General features: G+C 49.7%; 1 protein-coding gene across 1 annotated transcript; it reads right to left on the bottom strand.

Annotated features, from left to right (window-relative positions):
- Nucleotides 1–356: 356 nt before the first annotated feature.
- On the bottom strand, nucleotides 357–10665 carry LOC126520716 (glutathione hydrolase 1 proenzyme-like). The gene is made up of 4 exons (XM_050169500.2): nucleotides 10602–10665; nucleotides 10064–10248; nucleotides 2627–2864; nucleotides 357–723 (listed from the first exon to the last, which is right to left on the bottom strand). Exons 1-4 carry the CDS (start codon nucleotides 10656–10658, stop codon nucleotides 580–582), a joined length of 624 nt encoding a protein of 207 aa, XP_050025457.2. The 5' UTR covers nucleotides 10659–10665; the 3' UTR covers nucleotides 357–579.
- Between the last annotated feature and the right edge of the window lie 13660 nt (nucleotides 10666–24325).

Raw genomic sequence — 24325 nt, 5'->3', positions numbered from 1 at the left:
GTGGTCTGTAAATGAAGCTCGTGAATTATAAGCAACGCGAACTAGCTATTCCCTAGTAATGAGTGATGTCAACCTGGTACCAAGTTTCGGATGGATAACTGAGATATTAAGTCCATCACTTCGCTACCTATTAACTTTAAATAATAATTGAAATATTGTAATTGAGGCCTTGCAAAATAATAACTGAGACCTCGTGGTTAGCTCGCATGGTAGAACTACCAACTTTGAAAGGCGTTTGTCCCGGGTTCTATACCCGGATGAGCATGAAATTCTGTTTAACTGGGAAGCTTTCTTTCTGGTTAATTCATAATGCTTTTCTTGGTGCTACGGCACAGTGTAGGATAATATTCCTTTTCAGCACGCTTCCTCAATCTTGCGAATTCCCTCGGAAGTAATTTGCCCGACCTGTTTGTGAATGCTCCTGCTAGTGGTCCGAAAGCTCACTGCATACATGACAGCTCTCAGAAGGGTTTCCGTCTCAATGAATGGTCCAAAACGAAGACCTTACGAGATGAAAGTAAACAACATATATCTATACATATATATTATTCCGTCGTCGCCAGAGCAGCTTGACCTCTCTCATGCACCCGAGCTGCTACCATCCACGTGCTTAATGTCCTGAGGTGCGACGAGAGAGCCTTTCTTTGTGAGAATGATGCCCGAGGCTGTAGACAGGATGGGCTTATCTATGACGTAGTTGCCCAGACTGCGAAGCAGGAATGCCTGTAAGAGAAAGTTGTTTGTATAAGCCGCAACTCAACTTCAGCGCATTTAAACGAATCTAATGAGCTGTCTTCGCCAATCATCATCGGTGTTTCCATCGGACGTGCTTTACTGCAGATGCTACTACAGCATATTGTCGCTGCTTCCGACAACTTCATTGCAACTCTCCGAGCATGAGCACATGCCTAATAGCCAACTACACTGTCTCCAGGTCACGCGCAGTAAACAAATTTTAACATCTTCTCGAGAGGTGCATACTTTCTGAGCACGACTCGCGTAACACGTGCTAAGCACGGTGAAGGGTGCGCACAGGCCATGCGGTGAAGTTTGACATACACGGCTGCTGTAGTGCGTGCACGTACCGGGTCGAAGTGATGGGTCTTGGGTTCAGCGTACACCGTGTTGGGCGTAGTCGATCGAAATGTGGGCTGCACGCGCGTGTCGTCCCACACACAGCGAGCAAGCGCGTACTGTCGAAGGCAGGTTATGAGCTGTAATTATTAAGTGATTAGTATAATCAATACCTTAGGAAGATTGATTTTAACAGTAGCGAAGTAGCATTATCGCGCTCGTCTACTCAAAATCAGAAGTACAGCTTTCCCGTGGTGGATGGTGACAGCTGTAAGGCATTGGCCGGCCGTTTTCACTTAATGATATGTTTAACATAATGACTGGCTCGCGTCTGCTTTTGCTCACAGCTTTAATGTAAGAGGTTATTTGCGAACATGGGGCTTGTTTCGGTCACCGCGCATTTCACGTTTGACATACGAGCGGAAGTATGACGTCGTAAAAAGCACTCAAAAATGGCCATTTTCGGTACCGAAACTGAAAAAAACGCCGCCAATAGTTAGTGTCTGCCGGAAGTGACGTGAGACACCGAACGCGCGGCTCTTCGGCATGAGCTCCGAGATAAGGCGGCTGCCCTGACTGCCTGGGTCAGGTTGATGCCGCGCCGTAGACCAATTCATGGTGACAGCTTCTTATTGCGAATTGGCTTTGTCGGTAATTATTCATTTGCAGGTTATGCTTCGGTTCTTGTTCGTGGCTTTCCGGTGCATACGAAGAGCGCGCCCATATGTCACGTGCTCCTCCCGTCACCCACGACCGCACTGGACCCACAGCACTGGCAGAACGCCGAAGACGCGCTGCGAGGCGCCAAACCTTATTCTGCATAATAACTGTGAAAATACCAGCTCTTTCGCTTTGCCAAGATTGTTTCAGTGGCGTACACAACAACATTTATACAATATTTAGCCAAGGTTAAGTTTCATTGCAGTCAGCCATATTGGCGATTTTCTCCGCTATACTAAGGGACCTTTTAGTCTGTTTAGCGACATTTCCTCTTTGATGACAATACCTTTTTTAGTGCATTAGCTTTCTTTTGGGATGTCACGCACTTCCGAGGGCTATCCATCCATCCATCCATCCATCCATCCATCCATCCATCCATCCATCCGTCCGTCCGTCCGTCCGTCCGTCTGTCCGTCCATCCATCCATCCATCCATCCATCCATCCATCCATCCATCCATCCATCCATCCATCCATCCATCCATCCATCCATCCATCCACTCGGCAGTGCCACTAGATGGCGCAGCGCGTCCGGAAGGTAGCGCGACAGAGGAGTCCGGTTGCCGCAGGACGCGGCATGCATTACGAATGCCAGGCGCAGGCTTCTTGGCAGAGGCGCTAGATGGTGCCCAGCGTATTTAGGGAAGCAACCAAGACGAGTCTCGCTGCAGTACACACCTCATACATAACTCGTTTCGACGGTGCCCATATGTTTGTGTCGCTATATTGATTCAGGGCTAACGTCTTACCGTACACACTCATCGTGAGACGGGTTATGCCGCAATTTTTTGTGGTCTTGATTTTCATAAACGCACGCTTACTACCACTTCTTACCTGCGCCACTGCCGAGATGGCCGGGAGGCCCCCGCTGCCGCCGAAAGCGCCCAGCAGCACAGAAGGTGTGCCGGACATGGTGATTATGGTGGGTACCATAGACGTCATGGGTCGTTTGCCGGGTCCCAACTGGTTCGCTGGTGATGGGTCCAGGTCGAACTGCTTTCGAGACTTAGCGAAGGCGTCCATGTAATTATTGAGGAGCAGTCCAGAGGTAGTCTGGAAGCCGCTCCCGAACCTGCGTTACACAGAAAGCCCAGTCGCGACAACAATAAAAAGTACTTCCATCGCTTTCACATTCACCTGCGGTAAATTAAATACCCGTAGTATTTTAGTCAATCACGCAGCAATCAAAACATATAAAAAAGTTTGACATGCAAAGAGCATTATGATATTATGAAGGAATTATTATGATAATACGATATATCAAGTTATTATTATGGTACTTTAAGTGTTTTTAAGTGCGAAGTGCAAATACATAATATGAAGTGTGATGTGATTGTCAGTTCACCATATGCATTCTAAGTAACTGTTTGAATGTATAGACCGTTTCATCGGGCGAGGAGGATAGGACGCGCGGAGAGCCTTTCCTCCTCTCTGGCTTGGGCGATCCGGCGCGGCGCTGCTTGAAGGTATTGCTGTCGCGTGCTGCGGAACGATTTCGAGATGTTTTAGATGGTACTTTGTGAAATTTACGCCATGTCCGTTCATATAAGGTCGTCAGGGAAGCGTTTCGGTGCCTTGGTAACTACAGTAGGCGGAAATATCTCTTGGGGGCGCAAAAATGTGTCGCGTTTTATCAGCCGCGGTGTACGCACATTATCAGTCGCGGTGTGTGTAAGTGTTGTGAACTATTTCGCTTATATCAGTTTTAATTCAACAAAGAAAACCGGTGTCTCTGTATTAGCAGCATGAAATGGTAAATCTGCTCAATATCTGATCTCTTGGCCTAGGGAGTAAAACATAAAGCATAAGAGTGTATGCTCGCGCACGGCCAACCTAAGGCAACCACGAAAAATCTAAGCGGCAGGCGCTATCAAATATTTGTGATGCACCGGCATCGTTCTCGCGCATTTCAAGTCTAGTAGGCTTCAAATTACCATATGTCTACGCTAGCCTTCCTGCATGAGGCCGACGGCGCTGCTCAACACAGCGATCACTGCGGTTGGTGAACCAGCACGATACAAATGTAAGCTGTGTGCTTCCGCATTGCCTTTTTGGCCTGTATACAGCCATAATATGTGAGAGGGATCGCATAAAAAGAATGCGATGGCTATTTTTGAGGACAAAATTTCCGTAATACGTGTGAGTGCGTCGTAGAGAACGGAACGAACACAACCGAAAAAAAAATTCAGTTATCATCCTCTTTCTCGAAAAAGCAAGAGAAAACGGGCTAACGCCGCAATAGGACCTCGCATAGTCACGCCGCACAACGTTTATAAATATATAACCGCTGATGCCGTATACTTGGACCATGCGGTATATAGAACAAAGATATATGTAATCCAGCACCTACCACTGCTTAGGACGCTCGCGCAGTTCGTAAACTGTCCCTTTGCTGGACAAGCGTAATTCAGACTGTAAGGTATGCTTCTTTTACTTGCCAAAACTATTTTATTCAGGGGCGGAAACCTCATCCATCGAACCAAGTTGTCACGCAATGTAACCTGCAGCGAACAGTTCGAACGCTTGTCAAAGTATAACATCACAGCTCCTATCGTAGCAGAACGGTACCCACGCTCACGCTGTTACGATCGTCGCGTATGTTTCATGGCTCCTAAACCGCAGCTTAGAAATAGAGGATAATACTCCAATAAGGTCACATTAGTGATTGGAACATTCAGAAATGCACAATTTATCTCCGAGGCTGATTGTAGGCTCAAATATGCGCGCGCACATCGCGCTGCGCGTTCCGTCCACCTCAACACCAGCAGAAATTCCGGCCATGACGCCTTAAACCACTTCAGCACGTCTCACAGGACCGTTTACCACGCAGAAGACGCACGTCATACTAAATAGACCGCACGACCGCGAAAACAAACGCCAGAACCTACCGCCGAGCGTATACCTGCCATGCAAAAGACCGCTTTCACCCAAGCCAGTATGGCGCTGCTCATAGGCGGCGCCACTGCGCTCACAATATGGCGGCGCCTACGAAAAAACGGTCTATAGAGCACGCAAGTATACGACTTCCTTTGGATGTAAATATGTGGTACCTAGCGCATTCAGATTCAGATGCTAGTGCGAAACGGAGATTTTATAGTACGCATGAACTTTAGCTTATTATTAGTGTTCAAGCTGATTCTTTGAGCCCATATAGGCGTAAGACAATATATTTGGAAAAGAAAAGTGTTATATTTGCAGCCGTTATGGATGTCCCATAATTCTAGCGTCTCTGCTTGGTGCTCTGGTAAGGGCCGCGTAACGTTTAAGGTGCTTTCGCTAATTTACGAGTTGAACGAAATATGAAGGAAGTTATATGCCACAAACGCTGACACTGCGGCTTGAAGGTGGTTATGCGTCCGGCATTTCGTGTTTCGCGACGTCGTCTACAATACCAATGCTCCAATTATGTTCAAAGAGTAGCGCGAAGTATTGTTAAAGAGCAATCCACCAATTCAGTTCTGCCTGCAATTCTCTTAGAGTTATATGCTATATGTTAGTGCGATCAGTTGGGGGCTGTGGAAAACGTTCGCATCATAAGCCCACGCAAACCGACTACGCAAAACACAGTTTCGGTTCCGATTCCACTGCTCCGGTTCTATCGACGAGACGTTCATTTGAGGGATCGCCAGTCTGTGCGCAGGCGCGAGTAAGAACGGGCGCGAGAGAGAAAACCTGGGGGCTTTTGCTTCTTAAATGTATGAATGACCCTGTCTAGGTACTACGGAGGGGGTTTCTTAGCGCGTGTTGTAGCCGTTTGTCCCTAGGCGGAGTGGGGTCGAGTTTGTATGCGCTCGGATGCTGACTGCGGGCGCGGTAAAGTAGGTGAAGCAGCCGGATCGTAGCTTTCTCGCGCCTTACGGCGATGTGCCTTGCAAATAACATCATAGATGTTTCTGTGGGAGCAGTAGCGACCGTAGTAGAGCCCGGGCCGCACATATTGAAAATCTGGAAGGCAGAGTGCCTTAGCAACCGCGGTTGAACGCAAGTGGCTGAGAGCCCACCGGTGACGATGAGTGACCCAGCACGAGCGCCGCAGGCGCGAGAAAGTCTGTACGACGTGTCTTCAGACGGGAAGTTCTGACTGGTCTTGCGGAAATCGCGGGGCGCGCTAGTGCTGGACATAGCGTCACAAGATGGCGGCTGGACGTAATTATATTTATCCAATCGTGTTTTTTTATTAATTGTAACAACGTGTCAACATTTCTCATTATTGGCGGCGCCTCCAGGACACCAAAGCGGCAACAGTGACACCAAAGCTAGAACCCGGACTGCTCCGGGGGTTGCCGCTCGCCGAGGCCTGCGCGTGCCAGGGATGTAAAAGATCTGCGACCCGCTACCACAGACAGCCAATTTTTATACTTTTTTATAGATACTCCCACTACATTCACGTTGGCATGTATAAATGCAACAAGTCTATCTGCAACAGTCCGTCATGTGACGAAAACGAAATATACTTCACAGCTTGTGAGTACATATGCATACTTATCGTTTTCTGAGCTGGTTCAGAGGTATGAACTAGATGGCTGCTGGTGTGGGCGCTTGCCTTCGTTTATGAATTTCGCCAGCGTGATTAGCAGTGAAGCTTAGACATAAGCGTGACCCGACCACACGAACATGGCGCAATCACTCGTGTTGTCAGATTTAAATGCTCGGTAGAGAATCTCCGGTAGTTAAAATTAATCTGGCGCACCGCACTACGGCGCGCCTCATAATTATGTGGTGTTTTCGGCTCGTACGTCCCTGAGTAAGTTTACTTATTTCTCGTTTCTCTAATGTATTTCTTTACTTATTCACTTATTAAATTGGCCAGTCCAGATGCAAATATTCAAGGCGATGTGTCCCTGAAATGTGCAAATGCACAAACAATGCTTCAGCTAAGCCTCGAAGAACGTAGGCTTCTTTTTTTTCGGACTGAAAAAAATTCTTCGGTTCTGCTGCGTGAGTTTAAGTGTCATCACCTCCTGCGTGCTGGAATCACAAGCCTGGATGGAGGAAGAAATTGTGCACGAAGTGTTACAATATAACATATGCAATTTTGCTTATTTATTAGTGTGTATATTTGCCACCCAAGTAGACATTGCCATAACGAAAAACAGTAATGATTTAAATGCTCATTACATTGAACAAGAAAACACTAGTCGCTTCACAGCATGTCTGCATAGGGCATGTTTATTTATAAATTATTTTTAATTACGATTACCTTGCGTGGTTATCAGGAAGGCATCGAAAAGGGGGGGAACACAGTAACACCAACGTAAAATTAGCGTTATTCAAAGAAGTACAATATAACAGAAGCATTACGCAAAAAAAAGCGTTTTTCGCACAATACAAATAGCGCGACGTGAAACTAAAAACAGGAAGAAAGTACCCACGGTGACATACTATTGGTAGTAACCATTGCACGAACATAATTGCACTACAGAGTAGGCGTACGTACGCGAAAATTTCCATATCAATGGCGCAATCAATGCAATGCAAAGTGAGGAAAAAAGTAGAAAGACAGCAATCGGACTCTGCCACGTACGATTAGCTGCCAGTTCAGACAATGAATGGTGTGTGTAAACCCACACATGATTTGTCTGGAAAACTGAATTAGCAAACATGACATAAGTACAGACAATATAGATACGACAGTATCAATTGCTAGGGATGTAGAAATGTACAGGGACAAAAGAGTACAAACAAAAAACCAAATGCCTGAGACGGCAAAATAGTCATGAAAGAGCACGAGGTTGCGCTTTCCGGTTCGTTTTCTTGAAGGAAAGCCCGCGGAGGCCGACCCATACCTAAAATCCCACCTGCAGTAGTTTGCTTGCGTCAATTCACCTTGCGCCGCCGTCCGCAGCAGTTGGTGTCGCGGCAAGCACTGTCGTCTGTACTGGTCGGATCAAGTTTCATATCACTGATAATGACCCCGGGCTACGTGGAGATGAGGAAGCGGCACAAGGCTTACGCATACTTAGACACCTCCCAGATATATTTTTCTTACTTTCGCGCAATGGGTTCCTGCTTGAACGGCTATAAATGTACGATGCTCACACTCAGCTACACGAGAAGCGTGTTCAGTCACTCCTAACTGAGCTGGTGACCCCTTCGGTGACGTCGTACATTGATGCGCAAATTAGTTTCTTGTTCTCTATTGACTGCGAATCGAGAAGTTAAAGGGACCCTGAAACGATTTAGACGATTTTGTACAAACGTACTGAGTCGTCAGAGTAGGCCCTTCTGATGATTAATTGCTGCATCTAAGTGCTCCGCGTAAAGCGTGTAATCTATTATAAGGTTTTAAAAATGCGCATTGCTGCCGATTGCAGCACACTGCTCAGCGGAATTTTCAGCCGACCCTACCCATGTGACGTAAATCACCCAATTGACGTCACTAGGGCGAGTTATCAGATTGGCTGCCCAGGGCGCGTCATCGATAATTTTTCCCCCTTTATGGTGAACAAATGATGTTCGTAATAGTTGGAATGTTGGTTAATTTGTTTCTATGAAGAGAAAGTAACAGAAAGATAATGCACAAGAACGATTTCTCAATACACTCAAGCACTTCCGGCACACAGCAAGCGTTGCCTGCTTGTGCTACAACGTCCTCTGTCTTGACGAGAGTTTCGCGGTCAGTGTCTGTCTTTTCGTGAGCACCATGAATCGACTTTGTTGCGTTGTGGGCTGCAAGTGTAGCGACTGGCAATATGTCAAGCTACGGCACCGTGTCCCTCTGCAAGGCAGCAGACGAGCAGAGTGGCTACAGCGCGTCTGACTGTCGCTATCCGATCGGCGCCAGAATTTGCGCGTTTACTGTCGTTCCTTTACACCGGAGGATTACTACCACATAGCGTTTTCTGAGTCTGGTATTCGGGTAAACGCAAGCGAGGAGACAGGGCCTGGCCGCTTGACTTCGCCGTATCACGGGATGAACAGAAGCGCCAACGTGAATGATCTGCATGGTGCAGCCACGTGGTGGCACAGAGCTCAACCAAACGCAGTAGCAGTAACCGGAAGTAGACGACACGACGTGCCATCATGACAAAGAGCCAGTGAAGGCGGAGCTTAACCCCGATCACTCGGCTAACGAGTTGAGGAGCAAATGCCTGGCTATGGAAGAGGATAACTTGTAATCGTCCGTAGCGCTCTTAATATGAGACGCTTCACACAAGTTGTCACGCGACTGATTAACTTTAGCTGCACCATACGCGTCTGCAAGATTTGCCCAAACCGTTTCAGGGGCCCTTTAATTAAATGCATGTGCGAGGCTGCTCACGCTGTGTAACATGTGATACATCACGTGCACACTGCACTGGCCCTGCAATTGGTAACGTTGCCGAGAGTGCCCGTTGTAAGGGTGAAGTAAATGCTGCTCATTCTCGCTTCGTGTCAGAGTCTTACATGAACACGCTGGAGTTTGAGCTTTCTCTGCGACTGCGTGCCGCGTGCACAACGTAAAAAAAAATTACTTTATATTATTTACAGCGATCGTGGTTAGCTAAGAGCGCATGACGACGATCGAGATGACAAAGCAAGGTAAAAATTAAGCACAATTAATGTGCTGTGGTAGAGCGCGGCAGACATAAGATACTCGCCCTAAAGAGTAAATAAAAACTAAGTATTGCGTCAAAGTGGAAGTACAGCGTATTAGATGTCATCTAGTCTTTTTCATACGGTGCCTCGAGCCCTTCAAAAATGTTCATATTTAAGCAGATTTCGCAGGATAAAGCTTGGCCAGCTGCACGACATGCATTGTAACTTAGGTGAAGCAGACAACGCCGCCGCTCCGTTGAAGCAGACGGTGCCGCAGGGTGCTCTCTCGAAATTATCTCCACGATATATTTCTGTCATTCGAAATGCGATCGTATTCAAGCAGGTACACTTATCGGCCTTCAGACACAAGGCTGCAGCAGAGTGTTCGGAACCAGCCATGGCAGGAGCCTGACAACCCCAAACGCGCTGTGGCCCACTGCCACCCGTGCTGTTTGCGCTGTCCCATCGTCATCATAATTATCATCATCTTCATAGCAAACTCTTGGCAGCCGCCTACAAGAGCTGAAAGTTCTGATATACACCAAAGTGACAAAGCGTGTTCAAAAAAAAAGAAATCTATCTGAACCGACAAAAAATTTGTGAAATAGAAAGGCCGAAAATAGATCGATAATGTTGCATCTACGAGAAATGCTGAAGCTGCTTTTCCTCCATGTCCGCAAAAGAGTCACGAGCAGATGCTCTCCTTTCTGTTTTCCATGCAGTTGACTTCGTAATAGCCGTACAGCAACTCACATTCCGTTAAGTCCGGACGTGACAGACACAGCGTCGCCAGTGGGCGCCACAATTGTCAGATGCGCGCCGCCAAAGTCCTCCTCCGGAGCGTGCTTGATGCCGTAATGCCTCGCCGACGTCAGGGGCTTGCTGCGGTAACGTTCACGAGCGAATTTCATTGCTTCTGTCCCCATGACGACCTGCCTCTGCAATACAGAGACGAATCGGCCCTCCGTTGCACTGGTTGGTAGGTAGACTATTCATTTTACCGGAAAATTATATTTAGTAAACGTGCAGAAACATGAGTTTGGGGTCTTTGAGCCTTTTCTGTGGCGGGTGTGCATGCGCGCGCGCGCGCGCGCGCGCGTGCGTGCGTGCGTGCGTGCGTGCGTGCGTGCGTGCGTGCGTGCGTGTGTGTGTGTGTGTGTGTGTGTGTGTGTGTGTGTGTGTGTGTGTGTGTGTGTGCGTGCGTGCGTGCGTGCGTGCGTGCGTGCGTGCGTGCGTGCGTGCGTGCGTGCGTGCGTGCGTGCGTGCACAAAAGCGTTCGAAGTATACTCACGTCTTTGACTTCTTTTGTGTCTCCAAGCTCCGGCCTCCTAGCCAAGGCAAATTTCATGAACTCCACGAATCTTAGTGGAAAAAAATAGAAAGTCAAGAACAATATCTCAATCCAGATGCGTTTCCAGTACAAAATGATACGGAACCAAATACACACGATTCGTCTTTTAAGGAGCCCATTTATTTATATTCAAATGCTACATTCACTTCATGCGTAACCTAAATTCACGTTTCAATGACGGTGACCTTAACGACATTGTCGAACCATATGTTACGTAGTTTGGCGAGGAGTGGTGTTTGTTATATTTTACTTTGACAGCGTTATTCCGCGTATAAGAAGGGTTGTTACAGAAAATCAGGGCACGCACGACAAAAAGATTGCGCATTTAAGTAGCGACCCCATCGTCTAATAGAATTTCTTACCGCACACCTTGCGTTTCCTGAATAGCCGAAGGCGGCAGAGGCATCTGGATATAGAGTCCATATATTGGGAGATGTTCGAGCAGACTGTCCGTTCCCAACCTGTGTGACGGAATACGTTCGCGTTCTAGGTTTCCCACAAGCCCGTCCTGAGCCCTTCGCGAGGGAACTACGTTGATATTTCAGTCTATTTCGTGGCACAGTCTGGAGATGTATAGCTCAATATACGCGCCAATTAGTATCAGGGCTCTCACTTTTAAAATGGGCATTGCTTTAAGCACTCACCCGCCCTAACTTTGTCATCGTACCACCTGTCCTATAAAAAGTCGGCTACCGCGGCTCGACGCACACTACTACTAATACCTCATCTGGTTTAATATCCTTAAGCTATCCAGTGGTCTTCTAGTGGATAGACAAGGCTGGGAATGTTGCCAGCACATCTTTGTGTTTCTCTAAACCACCGAAAGCGGCCGCTGTCGCCGAGTATCGAATCCCCAACCTCGGGCTCGGCAGCCACAACGTCACAGCCACTGCGCTTCCAGAACAGGAAATACAACGAAGCGACTGTCTTGTGGCGGTAGGGTGGAGACGAGTCACCTCGTTTAATGCGGGAGTTGGCATGGCCATGGCCAATGGCATGTCGGCAACGGCTTAGGAGCATCTAATATGGCGGCCGCTCGGTCATGCGCCGAGCGCGTTCGCTATCAAGGCGAACATGGCCGTCAGTGTCACCATTGTTGCAGTGGTGCTGCAGTCTAGAAGCTCAATTATTGCAGCGAAGCTGTATACCACCACCCCCAATGGCACAATCGTCTCCGCGGATAGAAAAGTGCGAGCAAAAACTATCATCATAAGCAATGGCTCACACACCCCTAAGCAAGCAAAAAATGTATCACAGAGAACAACATGTCGAAAACTATATGATATGATCATCAATGGCTCATACCCGCGGAAACAATGGCTCATACCCCCCGTAAGCAAGAAAAGAAATGCAATTGCTCATAGCCCCGTATATCACAGTATATCACAGTGTATATCACAGTAATCAGTATGTCACAGTAATACGAAGAACGTTCGCCAAAGTTTACCGTTTGTCTCGTCGCGATACTGTATACGTGTTGGTCCCCCACAGCTTCGCTGTCCAACAACTTTCACGGGGTCCATGGAATGGGTCCCGATTTTTGTATTGCAGCGGGGGTGTTCGCCTAGCAGCACTAGTTCTAGGTTGCAGCGGTAGGCTTTAACAGGTCGGTGCTGTATCGAAACGGGGAAGCAAGCACTCCTCGTCGTCTTCTTCTCATTCACTAGCACCATGCCCACTGCCCAGTGCCTTCAGTACAATCACTCCCCACCGAAAGAGTAGCCATCCTGGCGACCTAAGGAGAGGAAAACACAGGGGGGGGTCATGGCACTGCTTGAGCCGGGAGACGTGGACAATTTCCTGGCCGCGACGACGCTGGTCGGAAGGCGCTTCCGTTGGCTTGATGAGGTAGTTGACCGCGGATGTTTGTTTCAGTACCCGATAAGGACCGTGGTACTTGGAGAGCAGCTTGGAGGAAAGGCCTGGAGGAGTAGAGGGCACCCACAACCAGACCAGCGAGCCAGGAGCAAAGCACGTAGCCGCAGTAGATGAATCGTGGTGATGCTTTTGGCGCCACTGGTCCTGGGATGTCAACGAACGAGCGAGCTGGCCACATTCTTCGGCGTAAGCAGCCGCTCTAGAAACAGTCGTGCACTCCGAAGCATCTGGTCGGTAAGGCAGAATCGTGTCCATAGTGCATGAAGGTTCGTGTCCGTAAAGGAGAAAGAAAGGGGAGAACCCAGTGGTGCTTTGCGTGGCGGTATTGTAAGCGTAGGTGACGAAAGGCAGAATGCGATCCCAATTCAAGCGGTCAGAGGAAACATACATGGCCAACACGTCGCCAAGGGTGCGGTTGAAACGCTCTGTCATGCCATTAGTTTGAGGATGATATGCTGTGGTAGCGCGGTGAATGATGCGACACTCCTTTAGCAATGCTGCAATCACGTCTGAGAGAAAAACGCGAGCGCGGCCGCTCAGTGATTCTCGAGGTGCTCCATGGCGTAATATCAGGTTTTGAAGGATAAAAGTGGCGACGTCTTTTGCTGTGGCAGATGCTAGGGCTGAAGTTTCGGCGTACCGCGTGAGGTGGTCGATAGCAACAATAACCCAGCGGTTGCGACTTGGAGTGTTGGGAAGCCGACCGTATAGGTCAATGCCGATGCGGTCGAACGCGCGCGCAGGGCATGGTAAAGGTTGCAAGGGGCCGGTGGCATGTTGAGGTGGCGCCTTGCGTCATTGGCATATGAGGCAGGACCGGACGTACTGGCGAACGAAGCGGTACATACCGCGCCAGTAGTACCGAAGCTGCAGGCGAGAGCATGTCTTTAAGACACCAGCGTGATCGCATTGGGGATCGTCGTGGAACTTGGCGCAGATGTCATGGCGCAGGTGTCGGGGTATAACAAGCAACCACATGCGACCGCTCGAATTGTAGTTGCGGTGGTACAGCAGGTTATCCCGAATGATGAAGTGCGCGGCTTGACGACGGAGCGTCCGAGAAATTGGCGCTGGTGACTGGCTAGACAGGAAGTCAATAAGCGAAGAGATCCATGGGCCCTTGCGCTGCTCTGATGGCATGTCCGTAATGTTGAGGTCGAAGGCTCCATATGTGGAAATGGACGAGTGGACAGGACCGGAGGGCAGGGGTGACCGGGATAGAGCATCTGCGTCTGAATTTTTTCGGCCGGAGCGATAAACAACGCGGATGTCGTACTCTTGTAGGCGCAGTGCCCAGCGGGCGAGCCGACCAGTTGGATGTTTTAATGAAGATAACCAGCATAGGGCATGATGGTCGGTCACGATGTCAAATGGACGCCCGTACACATAAGGACGAAATTTTCCGATTGCCCAAATGATGGCGACATTCCTTTTCAGTAACCGAGTAGTTCGCCTCGGCTTTGGTAAGGGTGCGGCTGGCATACGCGACGATGTACTCTTCGAAGCCATCCTTGCGTTGTGCAAGAACAGTGCCGAGCCCGACACCGCTAGCGTCCGCATGGGTCTCAGTTGGTGCAGAGGGATCGAAGTGTCGCAGTGCTGGAGGAGAGGTGAGAACGCGTCGCAGGTTCTTGGAATGCGTCGTCGCACGCCGGGGACCAGGCTGATAGGTCAGAACTGCCGGTGAGAAGCTGCGTCAAGGGGTCGATGATAGAGGCAAAGTTACGGATGAAGCGCCGGAAATATGAGGACAAGCCGATGAAACTGCGAAGCTCTTTCATGGTGGTTGGTTTAGGGAACTCTGTTACGGCGCTAAGTTTCGTGGGGTCCGGGAGGATACCGTCTTTGGAAACTACATGGCCGAGAATAGTAAGCGTGCGAGCGCCGAAGTGGCAGTACTTCAAATTTAGTTGCAGTCCTGCAGTGGAGAGGCACGCAAAGACTTGCTCGAGGCGGCTGAGGTGCGACGCAAAGTCGGTGGAAAAAACCACAATGTCATCCAAATAACCGAGGCACGTTTTCCACTTCAGCCCTCGAAGAATGCTATCCATCATTCGCTCGAAAGTGGCAGGCGCGTTGCAGAGGCCGAACGCCATGACGGTGAAATCATATAGCCCATCAGGAGTTAAAAAGGCTGTCTTTTGGCGATCGGCCTCTGCCATTGGCACTTGCCAGTACCCGGAGCGTAGATCCAGCGAGGAAAAGAATTCCGCTCCCTGCAGACTGTCCAAGGCAACGTCGATGCGCGGCAGAGGATAGACATCTTTGCGCGCTATTCGGTTAAGGCGGCGATAGTCGACGCAGAACCGAATGGAGCCAGCTTCTTTTTTTAACAAGGACAACCGGAGATGCCCAGGGATTGTTAGAGGGCTGGATGATGCCACGCTCCAGCATGTCGTCAACGTGCTGGTCGATGACACGGCGTTCAGCGGCCGACACACGATACGGACGTTGGCGCAATGGTGTTTGTTGGCCGGTGTTGATACGGTGAACGACTGCGGACGTCCGGCCCAAGGATAGTTGGCCAATGTCAAATGAGGCACGAAAACGCTGGAGGAGCTTGATGATTTCGGTGTGCTGCGCAGGTGTGAGTTCTGCGTCGACGGCACGAGCGAAGATGTCTACAGGAGCATCGGTCGCGGCGGGAGGAGTTACGGCACAAATCGGAAGTGATGCCGTATCACCAAACACGGTGGCCGGGAGAACGCTATCGAAAGCTTCAGCGGTACCCAGGCACTCGCCGCGGAATAGGGATGATGGGCAGGCGGACGGATTGCACATGTAAAGGGCAGCAGAACTTTCGCAAAAAGTGACGACAGCAAACGGAAGCAGAAAGTTCCGGCGGCACGAACAAGTGGCCGACGGCGTAATCAAAACAGATGAGTTCGCAGCAGAGCTACATAACACAGGAACCAGAGCGGCGGAGAAAGGTGCGGTATCAATGTCAGAGGCGGTAACAACTTTAGGAGAATAATGGTTGTCAGGGTCAAAACACGGCACTGATAACGTAAGTTCGCAACGAGCGCAGTCGATAAGAGCTTGATTGACAGATAGGAAATTCCATCCAAGAATAACGTCGTGCGAGGAACGAGGTAGGACGACAAATTCGATAACATGCATAACGCTTTGAATGACAACCCGGGCTGTGCCCGACGCTGAAGGCTGAATGCGATGCGAGGTTGCCGTACGCAGAGAAAGAGAGGTAAGGGGAATGGTCACTTTGTTCAAATTGCGGCAGAGCTTCTCACTAATAACAGAAACGGCGGCTCCGGTGTCGATAAGTGCGTGTACGGTGATGCCGTCTACGGTCAGTTCAATTTCGTTCGCCGGTGCTGAATGAGGCCTTGAAATGTTCGACGTAAACGCAGTTCTTGCCTCTGGAACTGCGACTGTTAGTTTTCCTCTCGGGCTGGGTTGGGTAGGCGAACCATCGGGAAAATGGATCGGCGACGTGGGGAAGGCGACCGGCGTGAATCGAAGGGGAGGCGACTGTAAGACGAGTCCGGAGGAAGGTTAGATTGGTCCTGACGCTGAAGTCGAGCAGGCCTGTAGCTCGAGGCACCCCCACTGTCAGGTAAACGCGGGCTCCGACGGCGGCAGAATCGTGCTACGTGGCCCGACGACAGGGGCTCCAGCAGCCGAGTAAGGAACGACAATCGGACGCGAAGGTGGCGGCGGTACATGGAAGGTGCCGGTGGCCCGGTAGGCATCAGGAGCCGGAGGAGCGTAAGGCCCGGCGACAACGTCAGCGTACGTTAGCGGTCCAGCTGCAGGCTGTCGAGGAGGGGCAGATGGCAGCGCCGCGGCAACTTGCGTCTGAATGACGTGACGAAGGGAAGGAGCCAGGGTTGTCGACGGCTCGGGTGCGCGATCCGCCAGAGAGAGTTGGCGTTCGACTTCCTGGCGGATGAACTGCTTTATCTCCGGCATTAAAGCAGAGATGTCGGCAGCGTCGTGGCCGAAATCCAACGGGGATAGATCCGTAGTGTCCTGCTGAGCAGCGCGTGTTGATGCACGTTGCTTGCGCAGCTCGTCGTACTGCTGGCAAAACTGTGTGACCTCGGCAACCGTCCGGGGACTCTTCGCGACGAGCTTCTGGAAGGCATGGTCATCGATGCCTTTCATGACGTGTTTGATCTTTCCAGCTTCGTCCATAGATGAGTTGACGCGCTTCCAGAGCGAGAGCACGTCTTCAATATAGCTGGTGAAGGTTTCGTTCTGGCGTTGAGCTCGACCACGCAAGCGCTGCTCAGCACGAAGACGGTGAACTGCGGGACGGCCGAAGACCTCAGCCAAAGTCGCCGTGAAAGCCAACCAGGTGGTAAAATCGGCTTCATGATTGTGGAACCAGAGGTTGGCCACGTTAGTTAAGTAAAATATGACATATGTGAGCTTGGTGCGGTCGTCCCACTTATTATAGGCACTTACACGGTCATATTCGGCGAGCCAGTCTTCCACGTCGTGGTCGTCTGTGCCGCTAAATATAGCTGGATCGCGCTGGCGGATAACGCCAGAGCAGACGATGGCCGTGGGCATGGGAGCAGCAGCCTGGGACAGTCCCGGTTCATCCATTGCAACAGCTGGTGGTAGCGTCCGACTGCGGAGTTCCAGGATGTTGAAGAGAAACCCAGCAGTTCCACCAAATGCAACGGGGGTGCTCGCCTAGCAGCACTAGTTCTAGGTTGCAGAGGTAGGCTTTAACAGGTCGGTGCTGTATCAAAACGGGGAAGCAAGCACTCCTCGTCGTCTTCTTCTCATTCACTAGCACCATGTCCACTGCCCAGTGCCTTCAGTACAGTATATTGTTAATTCGATAAAGTACATCGCGTACAATAAAAGTACCTGATATAACGCTGTCCACTTACTGGTTTATCCAATGAGAAGACATGGCGGGAATCATGTCGTCGCTGCTAACAGGGTCAAGGGACACGTCGCTGCGGCAGAATACAAGATGTCCGAAGAGTAAGCACGCGCGCACATAAAGAACTTCCACTTTCAAACGTGTAGAACCAATGCAAATGTGTAACTACGCGTTTAAATATATATCACAAGCACATGGCGGGACGCACACATACGCACCACAGCCTTCCACACCGACTTGCTCTGTTCCACGAATTGAGTGGCTGCCAATTCGTGGAGAGGCAAATATGTTGTCCAGGCGTGGATCCGTTATATTTTTTGGTGCAAGCTCGATACGTTCCTTCCAAACAATATAAAAAGTCAACTAATGCATTCCTGCGGCTCCTACGATGTCCCAGTGTCTTTTACTCAATTAGGTATGACTGTTTAGTCGAAGTCGCATGAATGGATGGATGCTATGAGCGTCCCCTTTGGAACGGGCTGGTGCGTTGCGCCACCAAGCTAATAAACTAATAATAATGCGCCCCTGGTGGAGTAAAAGAAAACCCTAGACATTATGAGTGTGAAGAAATCGCGGTCACTGACCAGGTCAAGGTGAAAATAACACAGAGACGTTTCGAGGCATGATGGTGCTATTGGCAAATTGTCACCGGAGTTCGCGATAGTCAAAACTATTGTTGGAGAAGTCGACTCGTGTGACGATGGTAATCACCCGCATGCTAATGCTCCACGATCTTGGATGAAGGCTAGGTAGCAATGCGTAAGTTTAAACTGAACAAGTATTATTTGAAATCTCTATTTTCACCCATTTAGAGGAAAGTATTGAAAGATCAGTTTTATATCAAGAAAATATTTTGGGGATCAATATTGAAGAAGTGAAGATAAATATTCCCGTTCTTCAGCTTCGCCCCAATAACCAAATCCTTGGAAATGCAGCGTGACGACGTGGACTAGAAAGCATTTTCTCGTATTTGTGTCATTTTGACAAACGAAAAGTTGATGGAGCTGACAATATTTGTAACGTCGCAAAAAAGCTGGCATGGGATCTTCAGAGCAGTGGCACCATTTGTCTTTCTTTCTTGCGTTCCCGTTTTCAAGCTTGCTATACGTCCTTTCACATTAGGATGCGGTCGCCTTGATATTCCGGGAACGTAATTTACTAATCGAAGTTAACTTTTAAGCCCACTTGACGTCCCTTTTCACGCGCACTGCATTCGTGTGCTCTGACAGGAGCTGCTGCGATATATTCCCAGGGAAAGCACGCTCAAGAGGCCACACTGTAATTTAGCTCGAGGCCTTCTATCTAAACACATGCATGGGAACGGAGAAAGCGTTTTCCTTGGCAATCACAGGAGTAAATTTGATGAAGGTTGTTACATTTAGAAGAAATAATTAATATCTAGTGCCAGTTGTAACGAAATATTCATTTGGGGAACCAACTTTTAAGAAATCCTACTGAAGTTTGCAAAATTGCGAACTATCAAGTTTATCATTCGGTAACTCTGCAATGAAAAATGATGTCACGATATTGTAAACTGCAGCTCTGCATCTAACGGCACGTCTCAAGCGGACAGAATGTATATCGTTACGTTCCAGAAGTGACATATAAAGATGTATTTACAATATTTACAAGAGAGACAACGATGCATAAACAAAATGGCTGTCGAGACTGATTCCACATCTACACGTCTAATCGTATTCTTCTGACTGACGCCACTGTTTGTTGCGCCGTAACATAACCCCCGCCTGTAAAGGCGCCGTCTCGGCGCCAACTGTAAGGGAGGTGAACTCGCGTCCATGTAAGGCTTCAGCCGGGACACATGCACAACGTCCGTGGGGCCACCCGAGTCCAGCGGAGCGATGTCCTAGTTGACATCTGACGCAATATCGTGTAAGGACCCGTGTAGCGCGGCAGTTGCCTTCAGACAAGCCGACGCGGCGACATTACCGCCATAGGAGGACAACGGATCCAGGAAGAAATTGAACGTCTCAATGTCGGCTGTCGAGCCGGAACTTGTTCGTGGCCTGAGACTCAGTGAGCCGGGAGCCGGCAATCCGGCGCGCCGTGCGAGGCCAGGCGAAGACGTCTTGAACGTATTCAGTGGGAGTATTCGTCGAGGAAGGAAGCAGCATGTCAAAGGGCAAAGAAGGGTGGCGGCCGAACAGAAAGTAAAAGGGCAAAAAGCCAGCGGTCTCGAAGTAGGACGAATTGCAGGCGAAGGTCACGAAGGGTAGCGTGCTGTGCCACTCACTGTGGTCGTCGGAAATGTACATAGACAACATTTTTGTCAACGTGCGATTGAGCCGCTCCATCAATCCGTTTTTTTGCGGGTGGTAGGCGGTGGAAAGCTTGTGTTTGGCAGAACAGGAGCGAAGTAGGTCTTCAACTACTCGGGACGAGAAGGTGCGGCGGCGATCAGCAAGAACCTGCCGGGGTACGCCCTGATAGAGGATAACGTCATGCAAAAGGAAATACTGCCACCTGAGTTGCACAGCTATTAAGCAAAGCTCGCGCGATGACGTACCGGGTCGCGTAATCAGTCATGACAACGACCTCCTTATTGCCAGATTTCGACGTCGGAAAAGGGCCCAGAAGACATGCAGAGGCTGACGCGAAGTAATTCTTCGCCGGGCACATCGACGGGGTGAAGGCGTCCTGCGGGAAGCACAGCAGGTTTTTTGCGGTGGTGACAGAGTGCACAGGCTGCAACGTAGTGTTCCACAAATCGGTACTGGCCTGGCCACTAGGAGCGGCGCCGTACGCGGTCGTAAGTACGTGAAACGCCGAGGTGGCCTGTAGTAGGGGCGCCATGCAACTGCTCAAGAACTGATGTCCAGAGATGGCGTCGTACAACGAGCAAAAATTCTAGTCCTTCAGGGCGTATAAGTTGCGACAGAGAACGCCGTCGCGCAGCACGAACATAAACAGTGTGGGCTCCGAATGTCTAGAATTGTGGCGATCGACGAGAACACGTAAGCAGTTATCACGCCGTTGTTTAGTGCGGATATCGTGCAGATCAGAAATGGCCAGGACGCAAGAGTCGGTGTCATGCGCATCGTACTCAGGAGAGTCAACAGGATGACGGGAATGGCAGTCGGCGTCCAAATGCAAACGGCCTGACTTGTATAAAGCAGCAAAGGAATATTCTTGGAGCCGTAACGTCCATCTACCCAATCAGTAAACGCAGAAAATGTGCGGGCATACAAGTAGGGGCGGAATTTGGCAACTGTCAAAACTAACGCCAGGCACCCCTGTTCGGTAATTGAAAAATTCCTCGGGTGTCACGAGGCGGCTGGCGTATGCAATCACGCGCATTGCGTTACGCTGCCATTGAACAAGTACAGCCCCAATTTCATGGCCACTGGCATCCGTGTGAAGTTCAGCGGCGGCAGGTCGACCACAATTAGCCAGCAATTGGGGCTGCGTGAGCAAGTGCAAGAAGGCGGTGAATGCTTTGGTTTGAGTAAGGCCCCATGTGAAAGTAAAGTCCTCTTTAAGTTAGTCTGTGAGTGGACAAGCGGTTTTGGCGAAATTCTTGATAAAACGACGGAAATACAAGCACAGCCCAACAAAGCTTCTTACGTCTGCGGCGGAACACGGAACAGAAAAGTTCTGGACAGTGCGAATATTTCCAGGGTCGGGTTGAATGCCAGCGGCACTGACGAGATGGCCAAGAATGGTAATTTGACGGCATCCAAGGGGTGATTTGGATGAGTTAAATTGCAAGCCGGCGCGTCGGAAAAGAGCAAGAATAGCTGATAGACGCGTTAGATGACTCGTGAAAGTTCGTGAAAAGACAATGACATCGTCTAGATAACACAGACATGTCGACCATTTATAGACACGAGTAAAGAGTCCATCATTCTTTCTATGGTTGCCGGGGCCACACAAAGGCGGAACGGCATAACGTTGAATTGGTAGAGGCCGTCAGGTGTTACGAAAGTAGTTTTCTCACGGTTCATGTCATCCACCGAAATTTGCCAATAGCCCAATCGGAGGTCTATCGATGAAACGTCCTTGGCTCCGTGCAAGCAGACGCAGGTGTCATAAATACGCGGCAAGGAGCAGACATCCTTGCGGGCGATATTATTGAGGTGTCTCTATTCCACACAAAAGCACCAAGTGCCATTCTTCTTGACAAGAACAACAGGGGACGCCCACGGACTTCAAGATGGCTCGATAACGCCTTTAGTAAACATCTTATCGACTTCTCGTTGTATCACTTGTCGTTAGCATGTAAAACGCGGTACAGCCAGCAGCGTATCGGATTGGCGTCTCCGGTATAAATACGATGCGTGACCACTGACATCTGGACTAAACGGCGGCCGTCCAGGTCAAAAATGTCGCGGTAAGTTTCCGAAAGACGGCAGAGGCCAGCAGCTTGTGCCTGGAGGAGATCAGGTGCAGTCACCCTGTTAAGTTCGTCTGTGAGAGTTAGTGAATCGGAGGTTCCTGTAAATGGCAACGAAAGTTCGGCGTCAAGAACCAATATCTCGCAATCGTTGACAGGCGAGGTGTCGCCTAAAGACATGCTATTGGAAGAATGTCAGTCCGGCAGTTAAAATTAAGGAGAGGGAGCGAAGTCTGATTGCCTGTAACAGTGAGTACGGTATGAAAAACGACCACCACTATGTTAGCGGTGGGACGTAGTATATAGACGCCGTGAGGAACAGATAGGAACGACTGTAGGGTGTCCAAAGTTGTGGCTTGAGGCGAAAGGCGGATTTCTTCTGGAGGCATAACCGTGGTTGTGTGACTGGACGGCTATAGCAGCCGTGGGGCAGTTTAAACTGAATGCCATTATATGCACAGTCAAAGCGGGCTCAATGGGACCATAAAAAATCTAAGCCAAGTATAACGTCGTAAGGGCATTGTTCCAAAACGTTAAATAAAACAGTCGTTAGGCGCCCCGCGATGCCAATGCGAGCAGTGCACATACTAAGCATAGTGGGCGTTCCTCCGTCGGCGATGCGGATGTTGAGTGATGCAGCGGGTGTGACAACTTTGTTCAGGCGTCGGCACAATTTGGCACTCATCACAGATACCTGTGCGCCAGTGTCAATGAGGGCTGGGACATTGACGCACTCGACTAAAACGTCCATCAAATTCTGCTTGGTCGGCAAAGTGATCAAAGGTTGTTGCTATTGAGTCGTCAATGCAGCGTCACCTCCGGGAGCTGCATCGCTCTGTTTTCCAGAGGCGGGCGTCGGGGCTGCATCGGGGACGGGGAGCGACGAGCTTGCGGCGATAGGGACGATGGTCGACGAGCTAGTGGCGAGCGTAGCTGGTGGCGTCGAAATGACGACGAGGGACTGTTCCAAAGAGCACGAGCGTCATTGTTTAGTTGTTGCTGTGCCAATGGAGGCTGGTAACGACGCTCGCTCTGTTCGGGGTGCGAATAACTGGTGAATGTTGGTCACAGAAGGGAGGAGACAGTACGGTTGTTACAATGGCGAGAAACTTGACCAATACGCCGGCAGGCAAGAAAGATACGCCGATCATCTGCGGTTTGCCACTAAATGGAATTTCGGTAGCGTGCAGAATAGCGCGGACCAGTCGATGGACCTGGAGTATGAGACAATTGTGAAGCGGCAACAGCGCATACAGAATGAATTCGAAGATTGGCGAGTTCGTCGTGGAATATTTCCTGCACAAATGGTGCTGTAGGTAAGATGTTCGGTTCACTGGGATGGGAAAAAAAAGGGCTGCAGAAGCCATGCGTTCAAGTTCTTGCCGCACTATCCATGTCAGTTCATCTGATGATGATGCTAGCTGCATTCCTACCCTGTCATCACAAGAGGATGTTGTACCTGTGTTCGGCACACATGCGAACGGCGTAACAATGCGGTGGTTCTTGGCCTGCTCAAAGCGTTGACACTCTTTTATTATGTCCTGTACTGTTTCGCAATTCTGCACATAAGCACGTTGAAAGCTTCATCAGCGATCCCCTTCATCACATTCCCAACCTTTCTTCAAAAAGGTTGGGAATGCATGTGTGCATGAGTGCATGAGTGGATGAGTGCGTGAGTGCATGTGTGCATGAGTGAATGTATGAGTGCATGTGAAATGCAGCAGCGCTGCATTTCACATGCACTTGAATAGGCGGCATCGGAGTTGTCCACGAGATAAAGCTTCCGCTTAAGCACATCAATTGTATAGTGCTGCGCAGGCGAAAAATGCAAATCCCCAATGTTGCTCCTTCGCATCGGGTGGTGTTGGTCCTGGTGAACCAAGGGACTCCCTGATTTTTTTTATAAAGATACTTTACTGGATAGAGTGCATGACCAGTTTTGATTGCATTAAGCGGATTTGGGCTCGCCACTTTCGCCATGCTTCAGGGTTTCCTTTTGCAGCCTCGCGTGGATAGGCTCTGAGTGCATGGCCACTCGAGGCAGTGGTGCTCGTGAGGAGGATAATGAAACTCACGTCACGTTCATCCTGTGCACGGCGATTGCTAGGACAACGCCGGCGCCTGGAATGGGAGCCGAGTGGAGGCGTTGGTCTCCCTTCATCTTGAAAGAGACCGGATCCTGCCAGACGGGATCGTATGCTGACAGGTCGCTTTTGGTGAGTGGCCCGCCTGGAGAAGAAAGGGCGAAAACGGTTGGGAAACATTTGACAGCTTTAGTTTTATATTGCATTTACTAACTGCCTTTGCTATGACGAACTTACGGAACTGTAATAAAGTGGAAAGTTGGGCGAGTAGGTATACGTTCATAATAGGAACAGCGCGAAAAAGATGACAACGAAGTGAAAGGACACAGGACAGTGCTCATCCTGTGTCCTTTCACTCCGTCGTCGTCTTGTTCGCGCTGTTCACATTAGAGATTTTTAGAATAGGGGCCCCAAAAATATAGCGTCGAAGCCACTACGCATGCGCGAGACGCAAACTGCGTTTGGGTTTTACGTTAGGAACGCTATTTCG

The sequence above is a fragment of the Dermacentor andersoni genome, chromosome 3, assembly GCF_023375885.2.
Source record: "Dermacentor andersoni chromosome 3, qqDerAnde1_hic_scaffold, whole genome shotgun sequence".
Classification (NCBI taxonomy): Eukaryota; Metazoa; Arthropoda; class Arachnida; order Ixodida; family Ixodidae; genus Dermacentor; species Dermacentor andersoni.
Note: the sequence above shows the minus strand (reverse complement) of the source record. Positions and strands in the feature narration are given on the sequence as shown.

Bases quoted from the DNA above. Each gene is read 5' to 3' on its own strand.
- LOC126520716 (XM_050169500.2), bottom strand. From the start codon at position 10,658: ATGAAATTTGCCTTGGCTAGGAGGCCGGAGCTTGGAGACACAAAAGAA. The intron at 10,249-10,601 runs GTGAGTATACTT...TCTGTATTGCAG, and splicing joins ACACAAAAGAAGTCAAAGAC to AGGCAGGTCGTCATGGGGAC. The intron at 724-2,626 runs GTAAGAAGTGGT...TTTCTCTTACAG, and splicing joins CCATCTCGGCAGTGGCGCAG to GCATTCCTGCTTCGCAGTCT.